This window comes from Buteo buteo, chromosome Z, assembly GCF_964188355.1.
Source record: "Buteo buteo chromosome Z, bButBut1.hap1.1, whole genome shotgun sequence".
Lineage (NCBI taxonomy): Eukaryota > Metazoa > Chordata > Aves > Accipitriformes > Accipitridae > Buteo > Buteo buteo.
Window position 1 is genome coordinate 27,564,626 of NC_134204.1, and position 21,519 is coordinate 27,586,144.

At 43.4% G+C, this 21,519-nt stretch overlaps 2 protein-coding genes across 11 annotated transcripts in view; one reads left to right on the forward strand and one right to left on the reverse strand.

Moving 5' to 3' along the window:
* POLK (DNA polymerase kappa) overlaps positions 1-11,156 on the reverse strand; it is a 47,842-nt gene extending 36,686 nt beyond the window's left edge. For 5 of the 9 annotated variants that reach the window (XM_075020377.1, XM_075020379.1, XM_075020370.1 and 2 more), the window contains exon 1: positions 11,021-11,156. The gene's annotated coding sequence lies outside the window, so the exon portion shown is untranslated. Of the gene's footprint in view, positions 1-10,415; positions 10,745-10,826 lie in introns of those variants that run through there. The other 4 variants (XM_075020375.1, XM_075020373.1, XM_075020371.1 and 1 more) reach the window with 3 other exon arrangements.
* Positions 11,157-11,312: 156 nt separating this feature from the next.
* CERT1 (ceramide transporter 1) overlaps positions 11,313-21,519 on the forward strand; it is a 74,343-nt gene continuing 64,136 nt past the window's right edge. For both annotated transcript variants that reach the window (XM_075021209.1, XM_075021210.1), the window contains exons 1-2: positions 11,313-11,755; positions 15,508-15,642. In XM_075021209.1, the coding sequence (XP_074877310.1) occupies positions 11,660-11,755; positions 15,508-15,642 (231 nt within the window). In that variant the 5' untranslated portion in view covers positions 11,313-11,659. The remainder of the gene's footprint in view (positions 11,756-15,507; positions 15,643-21,519) is intronic.

The window sequence follows — 21,519 nt, forward strand, 5'->3', positions numbered from 1 at the left end:
CAACCAACTCTAACAGCACATTATTTAACTAGTTTAAAGAATTATTGCTTAGTCAACATATTAGTACCTTAACCATTACAATCCCCCTCCCTTTTTCTATACCACTAATTTACTTATCAATACCCTATTACCACCCTTCTGGCCACTTCCAGGATGAAGTTTATACAATGAACAAACTCCAGGTTTTATTACAATTCCCCCCTCTTATTTATTCCATATTTTGTTCATTGAATCTCTTTAACACTTCTGATGCTTTAGCAAAAGTTGATATTTCTTCTCCTTCCTCAGGGTGTTCGCACTTGCTTTTCAGGAACAGTAGGTGGGCTGCCTCTAAGCGTCCTTTCACAATAGAAATCAGTTTGTTGAAAATACAAGGTCCAAAGGTTAGTCCCAATACTAACAATAGTAAAGGTCCTGCGATTGTAGAAATCAAAGTAGTTAGCCAGGGAGAATAATTGAACATTGCTTCATACCAGTTCTGTCGGCTTTCTCTCTCCCGTTGTCGTTTTTCCAGTCCTTCTTTCAATTTTGTCATTGTATCTCTAACCACCCCAGTATGATCCGTATAGACACAGCACTCCTCTTTCAGAGCAACACATAATCCCCCTTCTTTGAGAAACAGCAAATCCAAACCCCTTCGATTCTGCAGGACTACTTCAGAGAGTGAACGTATTGATGTTTCCAGAGCTGTTATAGACTGCTCTATCCTCATAAGGTCCTCGTCCACAGCTACCCTTAAAGATGTGAAGTCTTGGTTTTGTTTTACTAAAGAGGCTATTCCTGTGCCTGCACCTGCACTTCCTAATACCATAAGGGTGGCTAGGGTTAAGGCCGTGATAGGTTCTCTCTTTACTAGATAATGTTCAAGTGAAACGCTGTTCATTGCCTCTTTTAACTTAGAGGAATAGCTCTCTGAGTGGTATATTATCCTTGGAACAATCATTATCTGTACACAAAATTCTTTGGTACTCTGTAAATATTCGAGGGAGATACAAGACGTAATTCCAGTTTTAGAGCATACCCATTTAGCATTATTTGTGGGTATTAGCCACTGGGCTGGTCTTTGAATTTGTATTTGGCCATTAGGGTTTAGACAGAGATGTTGTTTCTCTATGGGTATTCTCCCAACACATTTCCCTTTTCCCATAATCTGCTGCATGGATATGCCTTGTGTGCCATTCTCCCAGTTACATTGTGGTGGATTTGACCCATTCATCAACTTAAAACTATTGCCAATTCCTATAGCTTCATAATAGGGCGGTTTTGTGTAACCAACAGGGGTCAGTCAAATTTGGATTTGTCTGATTTAATACTTGGTAGCTAACTTCCATTAACTTCCAAAGAGAGTTAGGCTCAATATCTCTTTGTCCATTCAGACTGTTGGTATTATCTGCTACATCTTGTGTTTCATTTACCACTAACTCTGTTTTAATCTGTTTTGTTCCCAATTCCCCGGTAAGTATTGTGTTAGGCCCCACGGGAGATAATTCCTCACTTGGAGCCATTTCTTTCTTGATTTGTATTAATGTACCCATTACCTTTCCCGTGGTCCATGACATCATTCCCCATGTTCACCCCAGAACCCACCCGGGATCCTCCGGGTTCAATACACTGAGGTTGAAATATTTGCAAAGTCCAGTACGTGGTGTATTAAGTCCCCATGTTGCACCTCTGCCATACATATAATAAGATGTGCATTTAGGGGGTCCGCATTCTATTTTAAGATATTTATCGGGGACAGGTGGTGTCCAAGCTGTCGCTAGTGTCTCACAACCCCAGTGTCCACAAAAATAGTATCCAGGATAGTTGCAATGAGGTCGCCCTGGATTTGAACTAGGGCACAGATATACTTGTGTTGGGTAACACGGATCCTTCTGACGTCTGAAAATTCCACAGTAGGTTATATTAAACTGTGGAGCCCCCTGAACAGTTTTAGTTTAGATTGTCTTAGATGATTCCAGCTGTATTAATGTCCATTTAAATGGTCGGTGCCCGTGGGAGTATACTGGATGGGAGTATGTCACTATTACCAATACCATTCCCAAACAGATAGTTGTCAGCAGCCTCTGGGAAGGTGCAAATCTGCAATAGGTTCCGATTCCCCTTCTCTCCTTCCTCCTGTCTTTCACGTCTCCCTTATTCCCCTTACCTTCTGTACGCATGCCTCTGCCTCCTTCGCCTACTCTTTTGCAGAGAGCAGCGAGGTAATGGATCTTCTCGGCAGCAGGCGCGTTAGGGTTCTCTGGGAATACTGGCATGGCAACCTGGGAGGGATTTTTCTTGAGGAAAATGGAGAGAGTTTGTTAACCCCGACGGTCACCTTTCTCTTTTGTTAAAGTGAGTGGATTTAGCCGTCCCTTATGCCTTGATTCTCTATTCTATTTGGGGATGGATCGGTCTTCCCACTTCCAAGTGAATCGCTTTGCACACAGCTTTACAGACCATTCCCAATCCCACTCATATATCTTTCAAATTATAGGCACCAACAATTCCCATCCACAGAGCAACTTACACATTTCTACCTCAGTTTCCCATTCTTGGTTAGTTGAGGATCCTCCCCCACAATTCATGCGATGGAAATGTCTGGCTAATGATACACAATACCACTTCTTATCACAACTTACACATTTACATACCACCCACCCCACATGTTCCGAATCAGGGTGTTTAATACATGGTATTGCTCGAGATTGCCTTCTTGAAGCACCTGGTTCCTTAGTAGTGATTTCGCAGCAATGAGGAAGACATGTATGTGTCCCTGTTATTTTATATATATTCCCGCACCCCTAGTTTATGTAGGTAAAGTACCACTATGCCACGGAGCACAGTTAGTCTTTCGTAGGATTTTTCCAGCGGGTACCTGAAACCAATTATACAAACTGGACTTTTACAGGTCCTTCGGTAGAGTTCATTGAGTCTTCCTGTTCTTTCTTTTTATTGTCATCTTTAGCGATCCAGGCTCTCTTATCAATTCCCACTCGTCCTCTGACAAAGGTCCTTTAACTCTCGAGGCATGGGTCCATCCTCTCTCGGCTGTTCGAATCGCTGTATCTGTAGTGAGTAAAACAAGAAAAGGTCCTTCCCACCGAGGGGTAAGGGACTGCTCTTTCCATGATTTTATTAATACTTTATCACCAGGTGTAATAGAATGGATAGACATATTCAGTGGAGGTCTCTGTACTACCATTTCCTTTTTCCACAGCTCTTTCCTTCTTTTCATTAATTGGGTGATATAGGGTTCAATATTCCCTTCGCTTATTATTGGATTATCTGCAGGGCATTCCATATCGTATGGCATCCCGTATAACATTTCAAAAGGAGATAACCCGATATCTGTCCTTGGCTGGGTCCGTATATTTAAAAGTGCTAAGGGTAAACACTTAAGCCAGGACATTTTAGTTTCAATCATTAATTTAGTTAGCTGCCTTTTAATTTCTCCATTCATCCTTTCTACTCTCCCTGAACTCTGTGGGTGCCAGGGGGTATGGTACTCCCACTTTGTCCCGAAAGGAGCTAGGGCATCCCTCACTATCTTAGATACAAAGTGGGGGCCCTTGTCAGAATCAATAACTTCAGTTCTCCCATATCTGGGTATAATGTGTTCTAGAAGCACTTTTACCACACTGTTAGCTGTTGCCCGTGTTGTTGGAAAAGCCTCTACATAATGGGTTAAATGGTCTACCATTACCAGTAAATGTTTATATCTTCCCACCTTTGGAAGGTCTGTAAAGTCTATTTGTATTCTAGCAAACGGTCGTTGTGCTAATTCCCGTCCGCCCATTACCCTCTTACGAGCTTGCCGCTTGTTAATTTTCTGACAGGTTATACAACCCTGAACAATTCCTTTCGCAACATCGTAGATCCCAATACTCACATATTTGACTGCAAACTGATCTATAAGAGCTTGAGTTCCCCAGTGAGTCTTTGAGTGTATGCTTTTCATAATTTCAAAAGCTAATGCTTTAGGGACTACTCGCCGACCATCGGGCAACACCCAGTCATTTTCCTTTTCCTCAGCTCCCATCTGCTGAAGCTTTTTCTTTTCTGCTTCGGTAAATGAGAGTGTTAACCTCTCACGTTCTTTCTCACCCTCTCTGTCCTTCCTGGTTTCATTCCCTGATTCCCTCAGAGTTAGCAAAGCTGCTGTTCTCGCTTCCCTGTCCGCGATGTTATTTCCCCGGACCTGCGGTGTTAAACCCTTTTGATGGCCCCTGAGATGTACTACTGCTATCTGCTCAGGACCCCGTAATGCTTCCAATGTTTGAATTATTAATTCTCTGTGAATCAAGTTCTTTCCCTTTGAATTCAACAATCCTCGCTCTTCCCATATTTTCCCAAAAGTATGCACTACTCCGAAAGCATATTTAGAGTCAGTATATATAGTACCCGTTTTCCCTTTTAACAACTGCAAAGCCCTTAATACAGCGTACAGTTCACACGCTTGAGCAGACCACGCAGCACTCAATGGCCCTGACTCCTTAACTGTATAATGCTCTCCTTCCACTATCGCATACCCAGATTTTCTTTTGCCTTCTACTACCCGAGAAGATCCATCTACATACAACCTTTCTCCAGTCTCCAACTCCACCTCCTCCAAATCCGGCCGAATCTTAGTCTGTTCTTCTATATTCTTTAAACAGTCATGTTCTAATCTTTCCCCCGGTACCCCATACAAAAACTGAGCCGGGTTTTGTATTGTTGTGGACTCAATTTCTAATTTAGGGGAATGAATTAATATTCCTTCGTACTTCAGGAGTCTGGCATCTGTAATCCATTTTTCTGTTTTTTTGTTGTAAAACTCCCCTGATATCGTGAGGGGTGAAGACTTTAAGCTCCCCTCCAAATGTTATTTTATTAGTTTCTTCCACTAATAATGCCACCGCCACTATTGCTTGCAAACACGTTGGCCACCCCCGCGCCACCGGGTCTAACAGCTTCGAAATATATCCTATGGGCTTTCTCCTTCCTGCCCATTCCTGGGTAAGAACTCCGTACGCTGTTCCCTCATCAACAGCCACAAACAAATAAAAAGGTCTCCGTACATCTGGCAAATTCAAAACCGGAGCATTTACTAGATCAGTTTTGAGTTCTTCTAATCTTGCATCATCCTCCGGGCTCCATTTAAGAAGTCCGTCTTGTGTTAACTTATGATACAAGAATTTTACTTTTGCACTGTAATTTTCAATCCACTGCCGACAATATCCGAACAAACCGAGAAGCTGCCTCACTTGCCTCTTACTTCTAGGGGGTTTTAGCGACAGAATCCCATTAACCCTGTCAGGGTCAAGTTTCTTGGTTCCGTTATTTAACCAGTGTCCGAGGTATTTAACTTCATCCTCCACAAATTGCAGCTTAGCCTTAGACACCTTAAACCCCTGAGGACCGAGGAAATTCAATAGACGAATACTTTCCCGCTGAACTGCTTCCCTATCTCTTCCAGCGAGCAAAAGATCATCTACATATTGTACAAGGGTCACCCCTTCCTGCAACTGATAACCTTGGAGTATCCGCTCCAAAGCCTGACCAAACAAATTAGGAGATTCAGTAAAACCTTGGGGAAGCACCGTCCACCTAAGTTGTTGTTTTCTGTGAGTATCTGGATCTTCCCCTTCAAACGCAAAATAATCCCTACATTCCTCCTTTAGAGGACACGTCCAGAATGCGTCTTTAAAATCTATGACGCTGTACCACTGAGTATCGGGAGGAATTTGACTCAGCAAAATATGTGGATTTGCTACCACCGGGAACCGACTTACAGTTCTCTTATTAATTTCCTGTAAATCGTGCACCAGCCGATAAGTTCCATCTGGCTTTTTAACTGGAAGTATCGGCGTGTTAAACGGTGACATGCAGGGCTCCAATAACCCCTGCTTTAATAATCTTTCTATTTCAGGTTTTAAACCTTCTCTCCCTTCCCGAGACACTGGGTATTGTTTGATTTTTACTGGCACCTCCGGATTTCGGATTACTACTTCAAAAGGCTCAATGTCTAACTTCCCCACTGTATCGGGGGAATACCACACCTCAGGATTTATTAACCCTTCATCTACTTCCGTAAGCGGACACAACTTCACTCTCAACTCTTTCTCCTCCACTCCCAGGGTTATCCCAAGTTCTATGATCAAATCTCTTCCCAACAAGTTATATTCTGCCTCAGGCACAAACAGCAAATTCCCTATACCGCACTTACAATCTGATTCCACCAATACGTTTTTGATCACCGGAACCTTAAACGGTTCCCCCTTTGCTCCGACCACGCTAACACTTTCTTTAGATATTTTACATCCTTCTGGTAAAGATTGGACGGTCGACCTTTCTGCTCCAGTATTCACCAGAAAAGTCACATTTTGTTGCTGGGGACCCACTTTCAGTGTTATCAAGGGCTCTGATTTACCTGGGGTCCCCAGCAAATAGAGCCCTTGACCCCTCTAATCCTCACTGAACGCCTTTTTATCCTGCTCTCGCTTTTTACAGTCCCGCTTCATATGTCCTTTCTTTCCGCAATAGAAACACTCAATTTCTCCAATATTCTTTTTTCCCTTATTCGGGGTTTTTTATCACCCCGCTCTCCCCTCTGCTGTCCGGCCTTCTGCACAACTCCTCTCTGCCCTTCCCGAACAGCAGCTACCAAAATTCTCGCTTTCCTTCTTTCAACTTCCTCTTCCCTTCTTACAAACGCTTTCTGAGCTTCCCTCAAAAGTTCATCCAGACCTCTATTCTGCCAATCTTCTATTTTCTCGAGCTTTTTCCGAATATCTACCCACGACTTCGCCACAAACTGAGTTTTTAGAAGTGCCTGACCGACCGGAGTGGCAGGATCCACTCCCGAATACAACTGAAAACTTTTCCGCAACCTCTCAAGCCATTCTGTTGGTGTCTCATCCTTTTTCTGCTGCTCATTAAATGTCTTATTAATGTTCTGCCCCCGAGGTACCGACTCCCGAATCCCCTGAATTATTATCATCCTAAGATCTGACATATTGTCTCTATGAACCGGGTCCTGATTGTTCCAGTTAGGTCTAGCCAACGGCCACTTTTGATCAGCCGCGGGACCGGCTTGGTGCTGCTGATCCCAGACTCGCATTCCAGCACCCCTAATCATATTTCTCTCCTCCGCCGTAAAAAGAATACCTAAAATTGATTGCAACTCCTCCCAAGTATAGAGATTGGGTCCTAAAAATTGATCCAATCTCTCTGCAACCCCTATAGGATCGTCCAACAAATTTCCCATCTCCTTTTTAAACTCGCGCACATCTCCCGTATTTAACGGGACCGCGACATAACCAGTCCCAGGTGCTCCCTGTCCACCTGCTCCTGGGATCAACATCTCTCTCAGAGGAAACAAACCACCTCCCCTCGCAGACTTCTGCCGACCAAGTCCCCGAGAAACCACATCATTCTCAGCCTCCTGGGATCTTTCCTCCTCCGTTTCAGAGTCTGACCCGGGACCCCCCACTAACATAGGGGCCCCTCCTCCTTCTAAGGCTCTACCACATTCCCGAGATGTCCCCCCCTTCTGATTATATGCAGACTTTAACTCCCTGCGAGATCGTGACCGAGTTTTAGGACCTCCACAGGGTTCATCCCGAAGCACAGATTGGGCTTCTAACGGGGCTTCGGGAGGCTGAGGTACATAGGGTGGGGGCCATGAGGGATCCTCCGTCCCTGACTTTTTCTTCTTTTCTTTCAAAGGATACAAATAAGCACCCTCCCCTAGTTGGGGGATCCACAACGCCGCGTATTCACTTTCCTCCGAACTCACAGGGGGTTTCTTTCCATTAACCCAAGCATTTAACTGTTGACACACCCAATCTTCGGAAGAACCGAAAATCGGCCACACTATATATGGATTAGTAAGGGGTTGACCTCCCCACACCTCCATACAATAATGTATCATTTTGGTTTTGGACTTCTCCTGCCTCCGAGGAGAATCATCCCAAAATGTTAGCATCATCCCCAGCGGACTATCTGGGGGTATATCCGGTGACGGGTCCTTCCCGCCCATGGGTCCAGAAGGCCTACTTTTCCTTTGGCCCATCTTCCGAGGTGCCTTTATTCACAGTTACCGGGTGGGACTCGAACCCACAACCTGGTTTTTTCCTTCCGCTTCCCCTTGTTCGTGACTCGCTCCCTCACGGGCTACGAGAACTGCACTACTTAAGGGTCCACACTCGCTTGGCCTCTACGAGACCTCTCAAGCACTCGCACCTCAGGATCACCCACCCCAACCAAGCGGCTCACCGCGTACCCGGTGGGACTCGAACCCACAACCACGCAAATACTTACCCTGTCCAGGGTCTCCGCTTGGTCTTCGTGCACGAAACTTTAAGGGGTGCTGCAGGTTTTTTGCTTAGCCACAGAAATTTAGAGTTCGTCGGTACGGGGGTTGGTACGGGTAACCAACACAGGGCTATCCGTAGATAGGGCGCGCCTCCCTTCTCGTGGGGACCTGCACCAAACTCACCCGTATCCGAGTCACGGCACCAAATTGTTATAAACGCGAATAAGGGAAATCCAAAAGCCAATCAGGATAACCAGTCCGTAATTTATTAGTAGGCTATGGCTAAGCAAACAGCGCTGGGCGAACAGGAGGAGTCTCGCTCCAAAGGCCTGTCGCGCCAAACAGTTAATGCGTCCGGTATTTATTTCAGTACATCATACATATTCATTACATCTTTTTTACATAGCTATTTCGGATAGTTAGTTGGTTTTTGTTAACAATGACTTATGAGTTATAAATTCTTATCCTTTATCTATTAGGGGTTATAAATTCCAAGATTCCCCTGTCTAGGGAAGCAGGGGAGTCTGTGGTCTGTCTTATGTTATAAACTGCTGGTTTTTCTCATCCTTGAGGCTGTAATAGCCCATTTGTTTCTTCTCCGGTTATCTTATCTCTTGTGTCTGCATGTGTGCATTTCAAAGCTACAATTATCTCACAAGGCATGTTTCTAAGTTTCACACCATCAACTCTAACAAAGCAATCCCTGTTATGTTACAATGGGCCTTACACAACCAACTCTAACAGCACATTATTTAACTAGTTTAAAGAATTATTGCTTAGTCAACATATTAGTACCTTAACCATTACAATCCCCCTCCCTTTTTCTATACCACTAATTTACTTATCAATACCCTATTACCACCCTTCTGGCCACTTCCAGGATGAAGTTTATACAATGAACAAACTCCAGGTTTTATTACACAAGGATGAATATATTTGTTAAACAACCTGAAAGAATAGCTACCCCTGGCATTTTTGTTTTTAACACCTGTTTGAGTCAATCCATATTCTGGAGGGGAAAAGAAAAAAAAAGGAAAAAAAAAAAAAGGAGCTGTTTCTAGAACTAAATGAACAGTCCTAGCCGAAAAGTATGACAGCGCATGACTATGTAGTACACATCACTGCCAAAAGGATTTGCTCAGACATGTGTCTTCACCTCCTACTCTCGATCAGGACAGAGAAAGAAGTTCATTCAGAGTTTAACAGGGAAAACACAACTGGCTTTACAGGTGATACCACTTAACTTCATCAACATACTGCAGAGAACTATAAATTATTCTCATACATATCAATATATACAAGACTCAGCCACTCTTCTTGCTTAACAGATGCAGTACATTGCAACAGACACTAAGAAAAAATATCTTCCTTGGTTTCTTTCCAAACAGCTGGTGAAGCAAAGAACATAGTTTCTCAACAATGTTTCATATATTAGAAAATTGTCTAAAATAGAACCCACAGTAGACTCATATAATTTTTTTTCTGTGCATTCCAGTGATTACACAAATATTAAGATGTCTGTGACTGTTCTTTAGTTGTAATTGTTTAGGACAATGATGCTGCTTTACCAATCACTCTCAGTGTCGAATTCATTGTAAATGTCTTTATACCAGAGGCTTTGAGCTAGTACTAATATTACTTAACTTTTAGCTGCTACATATATAGAGAATGTATATAAATAGCTGTGTCAATGCTAAGAGCTCTTTAAAAAAAAAATAATAAACCCTAAATGGAAGCTTTCAAGCAGTATAACATGTAAAAATTACACAGTGATTTGTCATAAGGAGGCAGTCAGAGAAAATACAACTGTACAGCATTGCTCTTGTGATATAACCAGAAGTGCGTGTTGCAAAACTGAAGTTTCCTCAACCAACACACATTTTTATTCCAAGAGATCACGAGAAAGGAGACGAGCCAGCACAAATCTTAAGTCCTCCACAACCCACTACATCGGTTGGTAAGTTGTGAAATGACAAGTTCAACTGCCTTTATTTTTTTCCTTTCTGCAAATATTTCTCCACCCATAAATAGTGGCAAGTACACACAGCCCAGACGTAAGTCCGAAGAGAAAAATTATAGTTTCGTTCCCCAAACTGCGAAATTATTAGGCAAAGAAAAGACAGGACACAGCTACCTCGCAGCTGAGGCAGACTGCTGACCACCACTCTCCGCTCCGCTCATCGCACGCCTCTGGGCGCAGCCGGGGAAGCAGAACGAATGCGGGCGGCGCAGAGGCGCCCCGTCGGCCAGGAAGGAGCGGGCTGCCGAGCCCACCCACGGCCGCACAGCCCGGCTACTCGGCACGCCGCGCCTAACGGCGATCGCCGCCGCCCGCAGGGCGAGGGCCTCAGCGGCCGCTTCGCCCCGCGACCCCGGGGAGCGGCGCCGGTGCCCGCCAGCCCCGCGCGGGCGGCAGAGACCCGTTACTTGAGGCGGGACGGGCCGCCCTCCCCTCATGCTTCACCCGGCAGCCGGCAACACCTCCCGCCCCTTCCTGCGGACCCCGCGGCCACCATTTTTGTTACGGGGAAAGTTTGGCGCTCACCCCCCGAGTCCCGCCGGTTTGAGGCGGGGAAGAGGAGGCCGCATCTCCCACGCGAGAAGGCGAGCAGGGCCGGAGAGATGCTTCACCTCGGTGGAGACAGAGCCCTCTCTCACCCCCCTAAAAAAGTAAAACAAGCATCGCCTCAAGCAGCACCGCTGCCCTCGCCCGGCCGCGGCGGGAGCGGAGTTCCCCACCTCATCGGGGCCACGGAGGCGAAACCCGCCGGTGCCGCCACAGAAACGACGAAATCAAGATGGCAGCCACCTGCCGACGGCCGGGAGAAGGCCGCGGCGGCCGACTACATCTCCCAGCATGCCGTGCTGCGCCAGCGAGCACCAGAAACTACCTTTCCCGCGAGGCAACGGAGGCCGGGCTCGCCGCCGTGCGGGGCAAGACTACAACTCCCGTCGGGTGCCGCGCGGCCGGGCCGGCGGGGTGGGGAGGGAGGGCCGTGGGGCGGAGCCGGCAAATAGTGGCATACAGCGGCCCCCTCGCGTAAGATGGCGGCGGCAGGAGCTGCGGGGCTCTGAGCGGAGTGCGCGGCAGGCAGAGGCGCGCTCGCCCCTCCTCCCCTCGCCAGCTCGATGTTGTGGCTCTTGCCGCGGGCGGGGGCTGCGGAGCTACGGTGAGGGGGAAGCGCGAGCCTGCGTGCCGCGGCGCCGGCCGTTTGCTGGCAGAGGCGGGCGGCGCTGGTGGCACCCGCGGGCGCGGAGCGGTGCCGCTCAGGTAGAGCCCGCCGCTCCCGTCCCTTCGGCAGGAGGAGGCTGAGGCTGCTGTGGGCGGGGGCCGCTTCAGCTCTTCCCTGCTCGGCGGTGGCTGCGGCTCGGGTCTCCATGTCGGACAACCAGAGCTGGAATTCCTCCGGCTCCGAGGAGGACCCCGAGACTGAGCCGGGGCTGCCTGTTGAGCTCTGCGGGGTACTCAGCAAGGTAAGCCGCCTCTCCCCCTCCCCGCGGCCTCTCGCGTCCCCTCCCCGCCCTCCGGCCGCCCCCCCCTGCCCCGCTTCGCGGCTGGCCGAAGGCTGTCAGCCCTGTCCGCCTGTCTCCTGCCCGCTCCGGAGGATCAGGCCGAGGCGCCCGGCGCCGGTGGAGGGGCCTGGGGCGGGGGGGGACGACGACGAGAGGCTCCGCGGGAGGCGCTGGCACGGCCGGGGCAGCCGCCACCTGACGGCGGGGAGCCTGCCAGGCAGCCGCTGCGGCGCCCGGCGCCAAGCGCCCGCGCCCCCCTCTCTCAGCGGCGGGCAGCGGCACATCCCCGCCGCCGGGGCCCCCCGCCCCTGCGCGGTTGCCGCCCGCCCCTCCCCAGCCCGGGAGGAAGCCCTTCCTCGGGGGGGGACAGCCGCAGGCGCGGCTGCAGCCCGGACGGGCGGCTGGGGGAGGCGTCGTTGCCGCCCGGCCCGGCGGTCCCTGCCGCCTCCGGGGGTCCCTGCCCCCGCCCCGAGGCTCGCTGGCTGCCCGGCGTGAGGTTCCGGAGAGCCGGGCCCGGGAGGAGGCGGCCCGGTGCGCCGGGAGAGGGCGTCTCCTCCGCGCCTTAGGCTCCTGGCCGGAGCCGGCGGTGGGCCCGGGTGCGGGCTGGGGCCGCGGCACTCCGCTCGCCTCCCGGGAGCTCCCGGAGGCGGGCGCAGCCCGTGGTCGCCCCCCCAGGAGCGGGCAGCGGCGGGGGAGCGGCACGGCCTTCAGGCCAAGTATCAAAACAGGGCAATAAAATACTCATGCAGCAAGAGACGCGGGAGGTGGGGAGGAGCGGAAGGAAAATGTCCCTAGAGCTTGTTTCCCCTTTTAAAAATAAACGTAATTTTTTGCTCCTTTATCACTGAAAATAAGATGACTTGCAAGTATGTGTCAGGTGATACCGGCAAATTTTATTTTTAGGAGTACTTTAAAGTTGAATATTGAATTGCTAAGTTTGAACGCAGATTATTTTTTTTTTTAGTTTATTACAGAACATACTGTCAGAATAATGTTGAAATATCTTTAGAAATAAAGCACTACATTTTGAATTTTTTTCCTACCCTACATGATAAGACTGGACACAAGCCAAAGTAGGAGGCACAGGTTACAGGATACAGAGACCATAAACCAGCCCTGGATGCTAAGAAAACGGCCATAATGAAGCTAGCATTCTTCTTTTCGTGAGGGACTTGGTGAACTCTTCCAGCCTGAAAATGTTTCAAAACCTAGAGATGAGAGGAACAGTTAGAAAAGAAGGGGCTTGGCTTTTGTTTGTAAGATCTTGTCATCTTATAGTGGATGGGGGAGGGAGAGGCTGAGGCAGATGTGAAATGTTACAGCGGTTAAAATGTGAGGTTTTGGTTTAGTGTAGTTTTATTGGGTTTTTTCCATTGTAAAGTTTTCCTTTGATTAGATACTTCCATCTTTAGAAGGGATGTAATTTGTGGGATGCAATTGATTTTTATGTTGGCAAATTAAATACTTTATTAAGTCCAGGTGCTGTTGCCTACTGGTGTAGCAGGTCAAGCTGTGGCTTCTGCAATTCTGTAGCTTAGGTATGTGCAAACTTTTTATTTTTCTGGATGATTATGCTGAGTGTAGCTGATGCTGCCTTTCCTGTGAGAACACGGGATGTAATCCGAATAATCAAGTATGGTGAAACCTGTTGCAGTGAATGTGCCTGAGGGATAAGTTTACCTTTTGTTAGTTGATGCCTTGGTTGTACTTGAGACAAACTAATTAAAATGAAATGGTAGCATGTGAATCTTTCTACTAAGTAAATATCTATTTTTAATAACTTACTGTGTATAATTAAATTCTAAAGCTGTAGAAGTAGGCTACAGTTCTCTGTGTGCTTAGTAGTGTTTCAGTTGTTCTGCCCTTTGGTAAAGAAAGGAACTTTGAAGGAAACGCAGTAGTTTGGTGAGAGAAGCTTATTAGCAGTACGTCCTGCTGGTGTCTTTAAAATGTTTCAAAACTCTAGGCTTTTTTCCATTGTACTTTCTGCTAACAATGTTAAGGTGGATACGAAGAAAGAACTTTAATGTGGAAAAGCCTTTCTTGAAGCACAAGAATCTAGATGCTTGAAAAACCAGTGGTCTTCTCTTTGCCAAAATCTTGTGCCTACCCAGTGTGCTTTAGGGAGTCTCTTAATTCATGGCACATTTTGATTGCAACAGCAAGCATTGATTGCAACAGCAAATGCGAGATTGACTGCTATATTTGTCTCTCTTAGCTCTGTCAAAGAAGGAAAGGTGCTTTCCTCCCTGTCCCTTGCTCTTTTGCCCAAGATGACTTTGGACTCTGCCTTTTGTGTCTGGAAGGAGTCGGGAACATGAGAGACGGGAAGAGAGGAAGGCAAGAAGTAATATAGCTCTGTGACCGCTTGTGCTACCAGTTCATGTACTGAGCACAGCTGCAGCTTTCTTTAAGAAATGCTGAACTTAGCAATTTGATGTATTAAGAGACCAAAAAGGGCTTCATCTCTGGAGAGCAAATTAAGGTCTTACCTATGCTTGAAACTTCTTAGGAATTTCTGAGCTATAGAATTTGTTTTCCTTAGACCTCCTCTTGTTATTACTAGAGTTAACATGTAGTTATGGGACATGTATTAACTAATATGTGTATTATAATGTGGAAATGAGACTGTTAGTCAACTTTCTTCCCCTCCATTTCTATATTACAAAATGAGGAATAATGGTTAGACTTAAATGCTAAAAAGAGCTTATCTCAGAGTTTTTTGTCAAAGAACGGTTGTCATGATCAAAGAAATGCTTGCATGATAAAATTATTTTCGATGGTTTTGTTTCCATTTTTATCTAATTTATAATTTTTGCATTGTGATTGAAGGCCAAGCACCAGTGTATAGTCAGAGTTACAAAACAGTCCTGATGCTCTAGCAGTGTCATATGTTTCTACAAAGTGCAGTTGGGAACATGTTACAAATGTATAAAAAGTATGCAAATATATAAAAGATTAATAACCAGAACTTTTAGTCACTTCTTACTAGATTTCTGTAGGATGAATCCAGGACTTGTTCCTGGAATATCGGTTTCATTCTGTCTGTGAATGTGGAGTCCCTAGAAAAATCTGAATAGCATAAGGATGATTGGATGTCTGCTGCTAAGCAAGTATCTTAATGAGAAAGTGGTTAGGAATTAAAACCTAAAACAATATCTATGGGCAATATTAAATTGATAAAGAACTGATTAGGTGCTACAATAGTTATATGCTGCATTGTGGCGTAGTGGCATGTTTGTATTTATAGGAAGAGAACTAGATACTTTCGTAAAATACTTTTTGTAGAAATTAACTTTTATATAAAATAAATTATTTCATGTTCCACTTAAATTTGGCTTTTGGTCTAACTCCAGATTTTAAATCAGGTGGCTAAACTCACCTTGGTGATTAATGTTTGATTTTCTCCCTCTCCCCCTTTCTTCAATTTGTGTCTTAAGTATGTTTATCACCTTTCTTTAACTGGCCTTGGCAATGCAGTTGCAGTCAAGACATGTGTTATCTTACTGTTCATTTGAAACAACTGATTTTTAGTACCTTTAGGAGTTTGTAAAATTATTTTAGGACCTCTGAGCAGAATAAAGTTGTCATTTGGGAATAACTTTTAAAAATAAGTTGCTTTTTTCTCCTAGTGTTTAAAAGCCTGAGAAGTCAGCCACACTGTCTTTATTGTTATTTTTCTATTAGCTGATCTTTGGAATTTTTTTTTACAGTGGACCAACTACATTCATGGGTGGCAGGATCGATGGGTAGTTCTGAAAAGCAACACGCTAAGTTATTACAAGTCTGAAGATGAAACAGAGTATGGCTGTAGAGGCTCTATCTGTCTGAGCAAGGCTGTGATTACAGTAAGTGCTATTTCATTATTGCCATCTTTTCATGTTCTGAGGTGTTACATATTTGTGGGCTAATGTCTGGTGAAAGCAAACATGGGTATGGCAAATTCTATTAGGTCATCTATTATGAAAGTTAGTGGTATCAGCGGAACGCTGTGGAGCAAGGCAAGGAGTTCCAAATAAGAAAACAAGCTGTCTTGTTTGCGGCTGTGGTAAGCAGCTTTTAATTTCTTATGTTAGAGGTTTCCGTGCGTAGGGATACAGTTTGCCTCTGGAGGCTGCAAAGGTTTTTCCAGAGGTCAGCCTAAGACCCCAGACCAACTTCCCAAAAGAGGTACCATCTGTCACAGTTTTTACACATTGCACTAGAGAGAGAGGGTAGCAGTTCTTTGACTGTACTTTCCGAACATGACTGTAGAACATTTCCAAAAGAAAATGTTCTTCTGCATGCTTCTTCCTCTGAATAAGTTAATGTGTTGCTGGTTTTATCCTGTACTACACTGGTAAGAAAAAAGAGCCTACATATAAATGAAATCTCATAAAGATCAATTGGCCTTAGAAGATAAAGAAAAAAAGTCTGCGTCTTGTGGCTTTCAAAATTGATATGTATTAATTATGACTAACGCTCACCAAAAAGCATGTTGTAGCTTTTCTGCATTGCTGTTAAATAGTCAGTCCAGTTATGTGATTTAGGGAAAAAGTAGCTGGACTTCGGTGTAGCACACAAGTTCCTCGAGTAGTAGTGTTAAATCTTACTACTTGCGTTCTTATTCTACCAAATGTGTTTTTTTCAAACTGAATTAAGGTTGATAAATGGGAAGTTTTCTTTTTTTACTCATACTCAGCTTACGAATCGAATTTTATTAAACAAGTCTTGATCTGAAAAAAAAAAAGACTGGATTGATTACATCAACTGGATACATTTCGGAAAAAAACCGTGAAGAAAACCCAGATTTTTACATTTGGATGTCTGGCAGGTATTGCAGTCATCTAAAAATTAAAACAGATCGCCTCACTTGTTTTAAAACTCTTTTTTGAACTGCTAAAACTTTTAAAACTTGCTCAAGATTTGACTTACTCAGCAATATATGGTGCACAACAACAGCCTCTAGGAATTCTGACTTGTGTCCTTTTGGGAGTCTGTAATAGTACCAGCCTCTGATCAGGACTTCGAAAAAGGTCTCAAGTTCACTAGCAAGAGGCTTAACATGCCAACCAGCCAGAGACAGGAAGGTGGTGGCAAGGAGGTAGGCCAAGGGATGTCTGGAAGCCTGCTGTAGAGCACATCTCAGCAGGGGAGTGTGATGGGGGAGTGAGAGATTATAGTGATGCTGCTATTGCTGCTGGCATGTTTTGGTACATTGCACTTTGTGAAGTGAAGTTGGCGAGCTTATCTTCTGACTAGGATGTGTGTAATGCTGGAACTTCTCCTGGATAGCTTTTTTTCCTCTTATATCTGGCACTTGTAACATCTGGTAACTTGGAGGTGAATCGTTGCTTTTTTTTTTTTTCCAGTTCTTAAGCTTCTTGAGTACATTGAGAAAGAAACTACGGAGTTGGAGAAAGAATAAAAAGTGGGCACAGTTCTAAAATTTAATCTGATGTTTTTGTTCTTCCATTTTCATTCAGGCTTGTGCTTTGTGAGTAGTATTTGATGGTTTAATTGCTAGATTGTGGTTTGAGATGGCATTTCTGAAACCTAGTAAATTCTTGTTAATTATTTCTAGCTGCAGTTAGTGATTGTTGTGTAAGTAATAGACGTTCAGGAGTGTACTGTTGGATCATTTCATGTCTCTAGGATATAGAATTTACTTTTGAAACTGTCATGTGATTCTTCTGTCTCTATTTTTCAGAAGTTATTCTTCTGAGCCAAAGTTACAGCGTGAATGTTTCTGGTTTGGTAGTTGTTTGGTAGCAAATTGCATATATTTTTTTAAACCTGTGTTTTCAATAGAAAATTAATTATGTTCAAAGATAAATGTTTAAAATATTCTTCCTGAGGTACATAGTTAATCTTTACTTTCATGTCCTTGTAATATCTTGCTAACTATAAGCTTACTAGCATGTATTTACATGCATGAGAGAACACCAATAGCTGATAAAATAAATGTTGAGATGATAATGTGTGAAAACTACTCTTACTGTCAGTGGAATTACTCTTTACTGTATGTCTTGATTACTTTGGTAGAGAGGGGAAGTCAGGTTTCTTACTGGCTTAATGGTCAGCACTAATTTGATGTAGTAGGGATCTTAATCTTGAATATTTTTCAACAGTATTTCACTATACTGTAAGTTTTGTTTTCCTTGATTTTGCTGATCCAGAGTCAGGCACCGTAACTACCTATTTCCTAACCTAGTATATTTCAGTAAGTTTTCCTTCAGTACAAAGCAGGACTTGAGTGGTATGAGATGTTGATGGCTGTAATGTTTGTTGTAGGAAAGGGTGATTGGATTTCATGAATCTTTCTTTTAGGCACTCAAATTAGGTATGCATGTTTGGATTCAATGGGAAATGTGATGATTTTCTGTGTGTAATTAATGCTACTAGTGTTAGAGAATGTCCATGTTTTGTTGATGCATAAGCATAAATTTGGAAAGCTGCTGTCACTGAGTAGTCTTACTCCCAGCAATAAAGATCAGCCTAGTGATAAGTTGTAGTATTGAGACATGTTTTCAAACCTGTTTACAAATTCTTAACAACAAAGTGTTTGTCTCATGAGTTCTGGGGTTTTTCCAGAAAGGATTTGGCTGGTCAGGATATCTCTTCTGCATGGATCTATATGGAGGATCTTGAAAAATGCTTTGAGAAATGTTGTGCTTGATAAATTTTAAGAATGCTTAAACTCAGCCATGTGTGAACTTTGTGGTTTTTGTCACTAGAGGTGACTACCTATACAAGAAGGGTTTCCAAAGCTTATGTTCCAACTTAACCTTCAGCTTTTCTTCAGATAGGATTTATACTTGCCATGTTGTTTTAATCCAGTGTTGGTCTTCATCTTCCTTTCTGTATATATTAGTGATATAGAAAAACTTACTGATTTCTAGTTTGGTACCTTAAACAAGTTGCAATAACTGTAATGCAATGGTTTTGCTTCGTTTTGGTTATACTGTGATGATGCATACTCATGTCAAAATCTTAATGGAAACATGCTCTTTGTTATTAGCCTTTTTTTAGAAAACTTTCTTTTTATTGTCTTGTAAAGAGACATTTAGGCAGTTCTGTGGAAATGCCTGGACCAGGATTGAGGAATAAATTCAGTTTGCATAATGGAGATATTTTCGGTAAACTGGTTTCTTAGCGTTTTTTTTCTAGAAACAGTAATTAGAAAGCACTGTTGCTTAATGAAGATGGTAATGATGTTTTATATTAATACACAAGTTGCAAGCCATTGCTACTCAGAGTGGACTTCTGAAAGGGTGGATTTCTTGAGTAGCTGTTGTGACTATCTGGAGCTCAGGACAGGCAAGAAGATAGAAAACTGAAGTCTGCCTAAGAGAGACAGCTCAGTGAATTGTCTTGGCTTTTTTTTTTTTCCTAAATAACAATACATTGCCATTGTGAAGAACTTAATAAATTTTCATTATATAAATTAGGGCTGGTATAAATGTGTTAGTTCCAGTTTACAAAAAGAATAAGAACACTGTATATGAAAGAGCTAAACTGGCCATTTCCAATTTTAAGCTTCTCATTTCCTTGCATATAGTCTGCAAAAGAGTAAGATTGTTCTTTCCAGTAATCAGCCACTCATAATATAAAAAATAGTCTGCTTTTTAAAGATCTGGTTAGTTGAACAGCCACCCTTGTCACTCTAGCAGTACTTACAGTTTATTTATAGCATGGCGCTGGCCACCATTAATAATTGGGCATTTGTGAGAGGAAGTACAGATTGCCATTTTTAAAAAGAGATTGACAAGTTAACAGAGGATGCTTCATGCATTTGTCAATTTAAACAGATACAGAAGCTTCCTTTTCACAGAAACTTTAAAGTCTACAAATATTTAAGTTTTAGAATAAAGATGTGTATTTTTAATTGAAAATGTCAGTGCTAGACAAATATTCTTAGTATTGTTTAAAACACTTGTAGCATGAAGAATCATGTCTTGCAAAACAGACTTTCAAAAATTTACCTTGACATTAACAGTACGTTGGTGTGTTTCTTTTAAATTTTATACAATGTGAAATGTAACAGTATTTTGGAAGCAGTTAGAGTGGTAGTGTATAGAAGTGGACTCACTTGGAGGACTAATGTGGGTAAACTTTGGCTTTCTTTTTTCTAGCTACTGCTCCAAACTGGTATTGCTAACAGACCTGCTTATGATAAAAGAAGAATGATGTTAATTGCAGCTTTTATCTACTGATAGATTTGATTCAGCCTTTTGCTAGTTAAGTTGAATGAGAACTGATAGCTTTTAGTTGGTGAAAGCTTTTATTAAAAAAGCTACGCTATAAATCTGTGCCCTGGGCAGAAATACCATAGCAGTAAATTTGTAATAATTGCTAATTGCGTGGGAAAATACTGTTTCCAACTGTCTGAGGTTGGAAAACAATCCATTTTAATATGAAGTGATGAGTATTTAATTAAATAATTCATTTTCTGTAATTTGATAAAGTGCTTCCTCAGCCTTAATTGCTACTAAAAAGATGACCTGAGTAAACTAAGGCATAGAATACAAGCCCAAACTAGACAGGGGTTTATTTAGGACGCATTGCAATTAGTACTTCTAGGCTTTGGTGTGTGCCTTAAATAGTCAAGTAGCTAAATCCAGACTGGTCGAAAATCTTGGCTAAACAGGAGAGAAATCTGAATGGATATTCTAGACAGAGGCAAGTGTGGTCAGGAATGCGTACTCATATGTGAAAGGCCTGAGGTGATTGTATTCTGGAGAGGAAAATGCCAAAGAGCAACAGGAGAGTGGGGCAGAGAAAGGGAGTTGATGCCTGAAAGATAATGACACTGGGCTGGTGCAGCAGGCTGAAGTTGCTTGGAACATGGGATTCTCCTGGACAATTACTTTTATCATTCACATCCTCTGCATAAATTTGTGTCTGTCTTTGAGTTACCTGAACCAGCAATGCATCGGTTGATGTTCAAAGTGAAAATGTCAGAACATTGCCCTGTATTTATCAAAGTGCTATAGGAGTACTAATAACCTGAGCAAGCAAAACCCAATTATTTGGCAGGGTGGAGAAATGGAGGATTTATTCCTCAGTGTGTATTGAGGAAATTAAGTCAGAAGTGGAAAAATATGCATCCAGATCAGCTTAGGTGAGACTGTTCTTCATATTATGATGAAGAATTCCATAATGATTAAGATGTGAAAAAAAAAATCAGTTCTGTATATTAACTAAATATTTTAGGATTACTTAATATTGCTGAAGAATTCAGCTTTAATACTGCAATATAATCATGTGTTACCACACACTTGAAATTAGGGTTGTAATCCAACAGCATTTCTGGCAACTTTTTATTATCAATTAGAATATTATTCCCCCACTTGACTTTGTTTATTAAGAGAATTAAGTTTTAACAGTGTTCATGATTTGACATGTACGTCAGTATCACAATTCCTGCCCATGGTTTGTATCAGAGCATTTTTATGCCGTGGAGCATTTCTCATGGACGCTATACCAAGCCTTAAATAATTCCAGTGTTTGCAGTCGGTGACTTTATATCTCAGCAAATTTTTCTGTGGTGTTTGCAATTCTTATTCTTGCTCAGTCTGAATTTCTATGCACCTTCATAAGATTGATTTATAGTTGATTTATTGTTCATGGATACAGTTGGTTCATATGTCACCCCTCTCTGGGGTTGTAGTGTTACTCAATAGTCCTGCTAGTCAACCTGCTATTGATAATCTGATCTGTCTTGTGATAGCCATTAATGACAT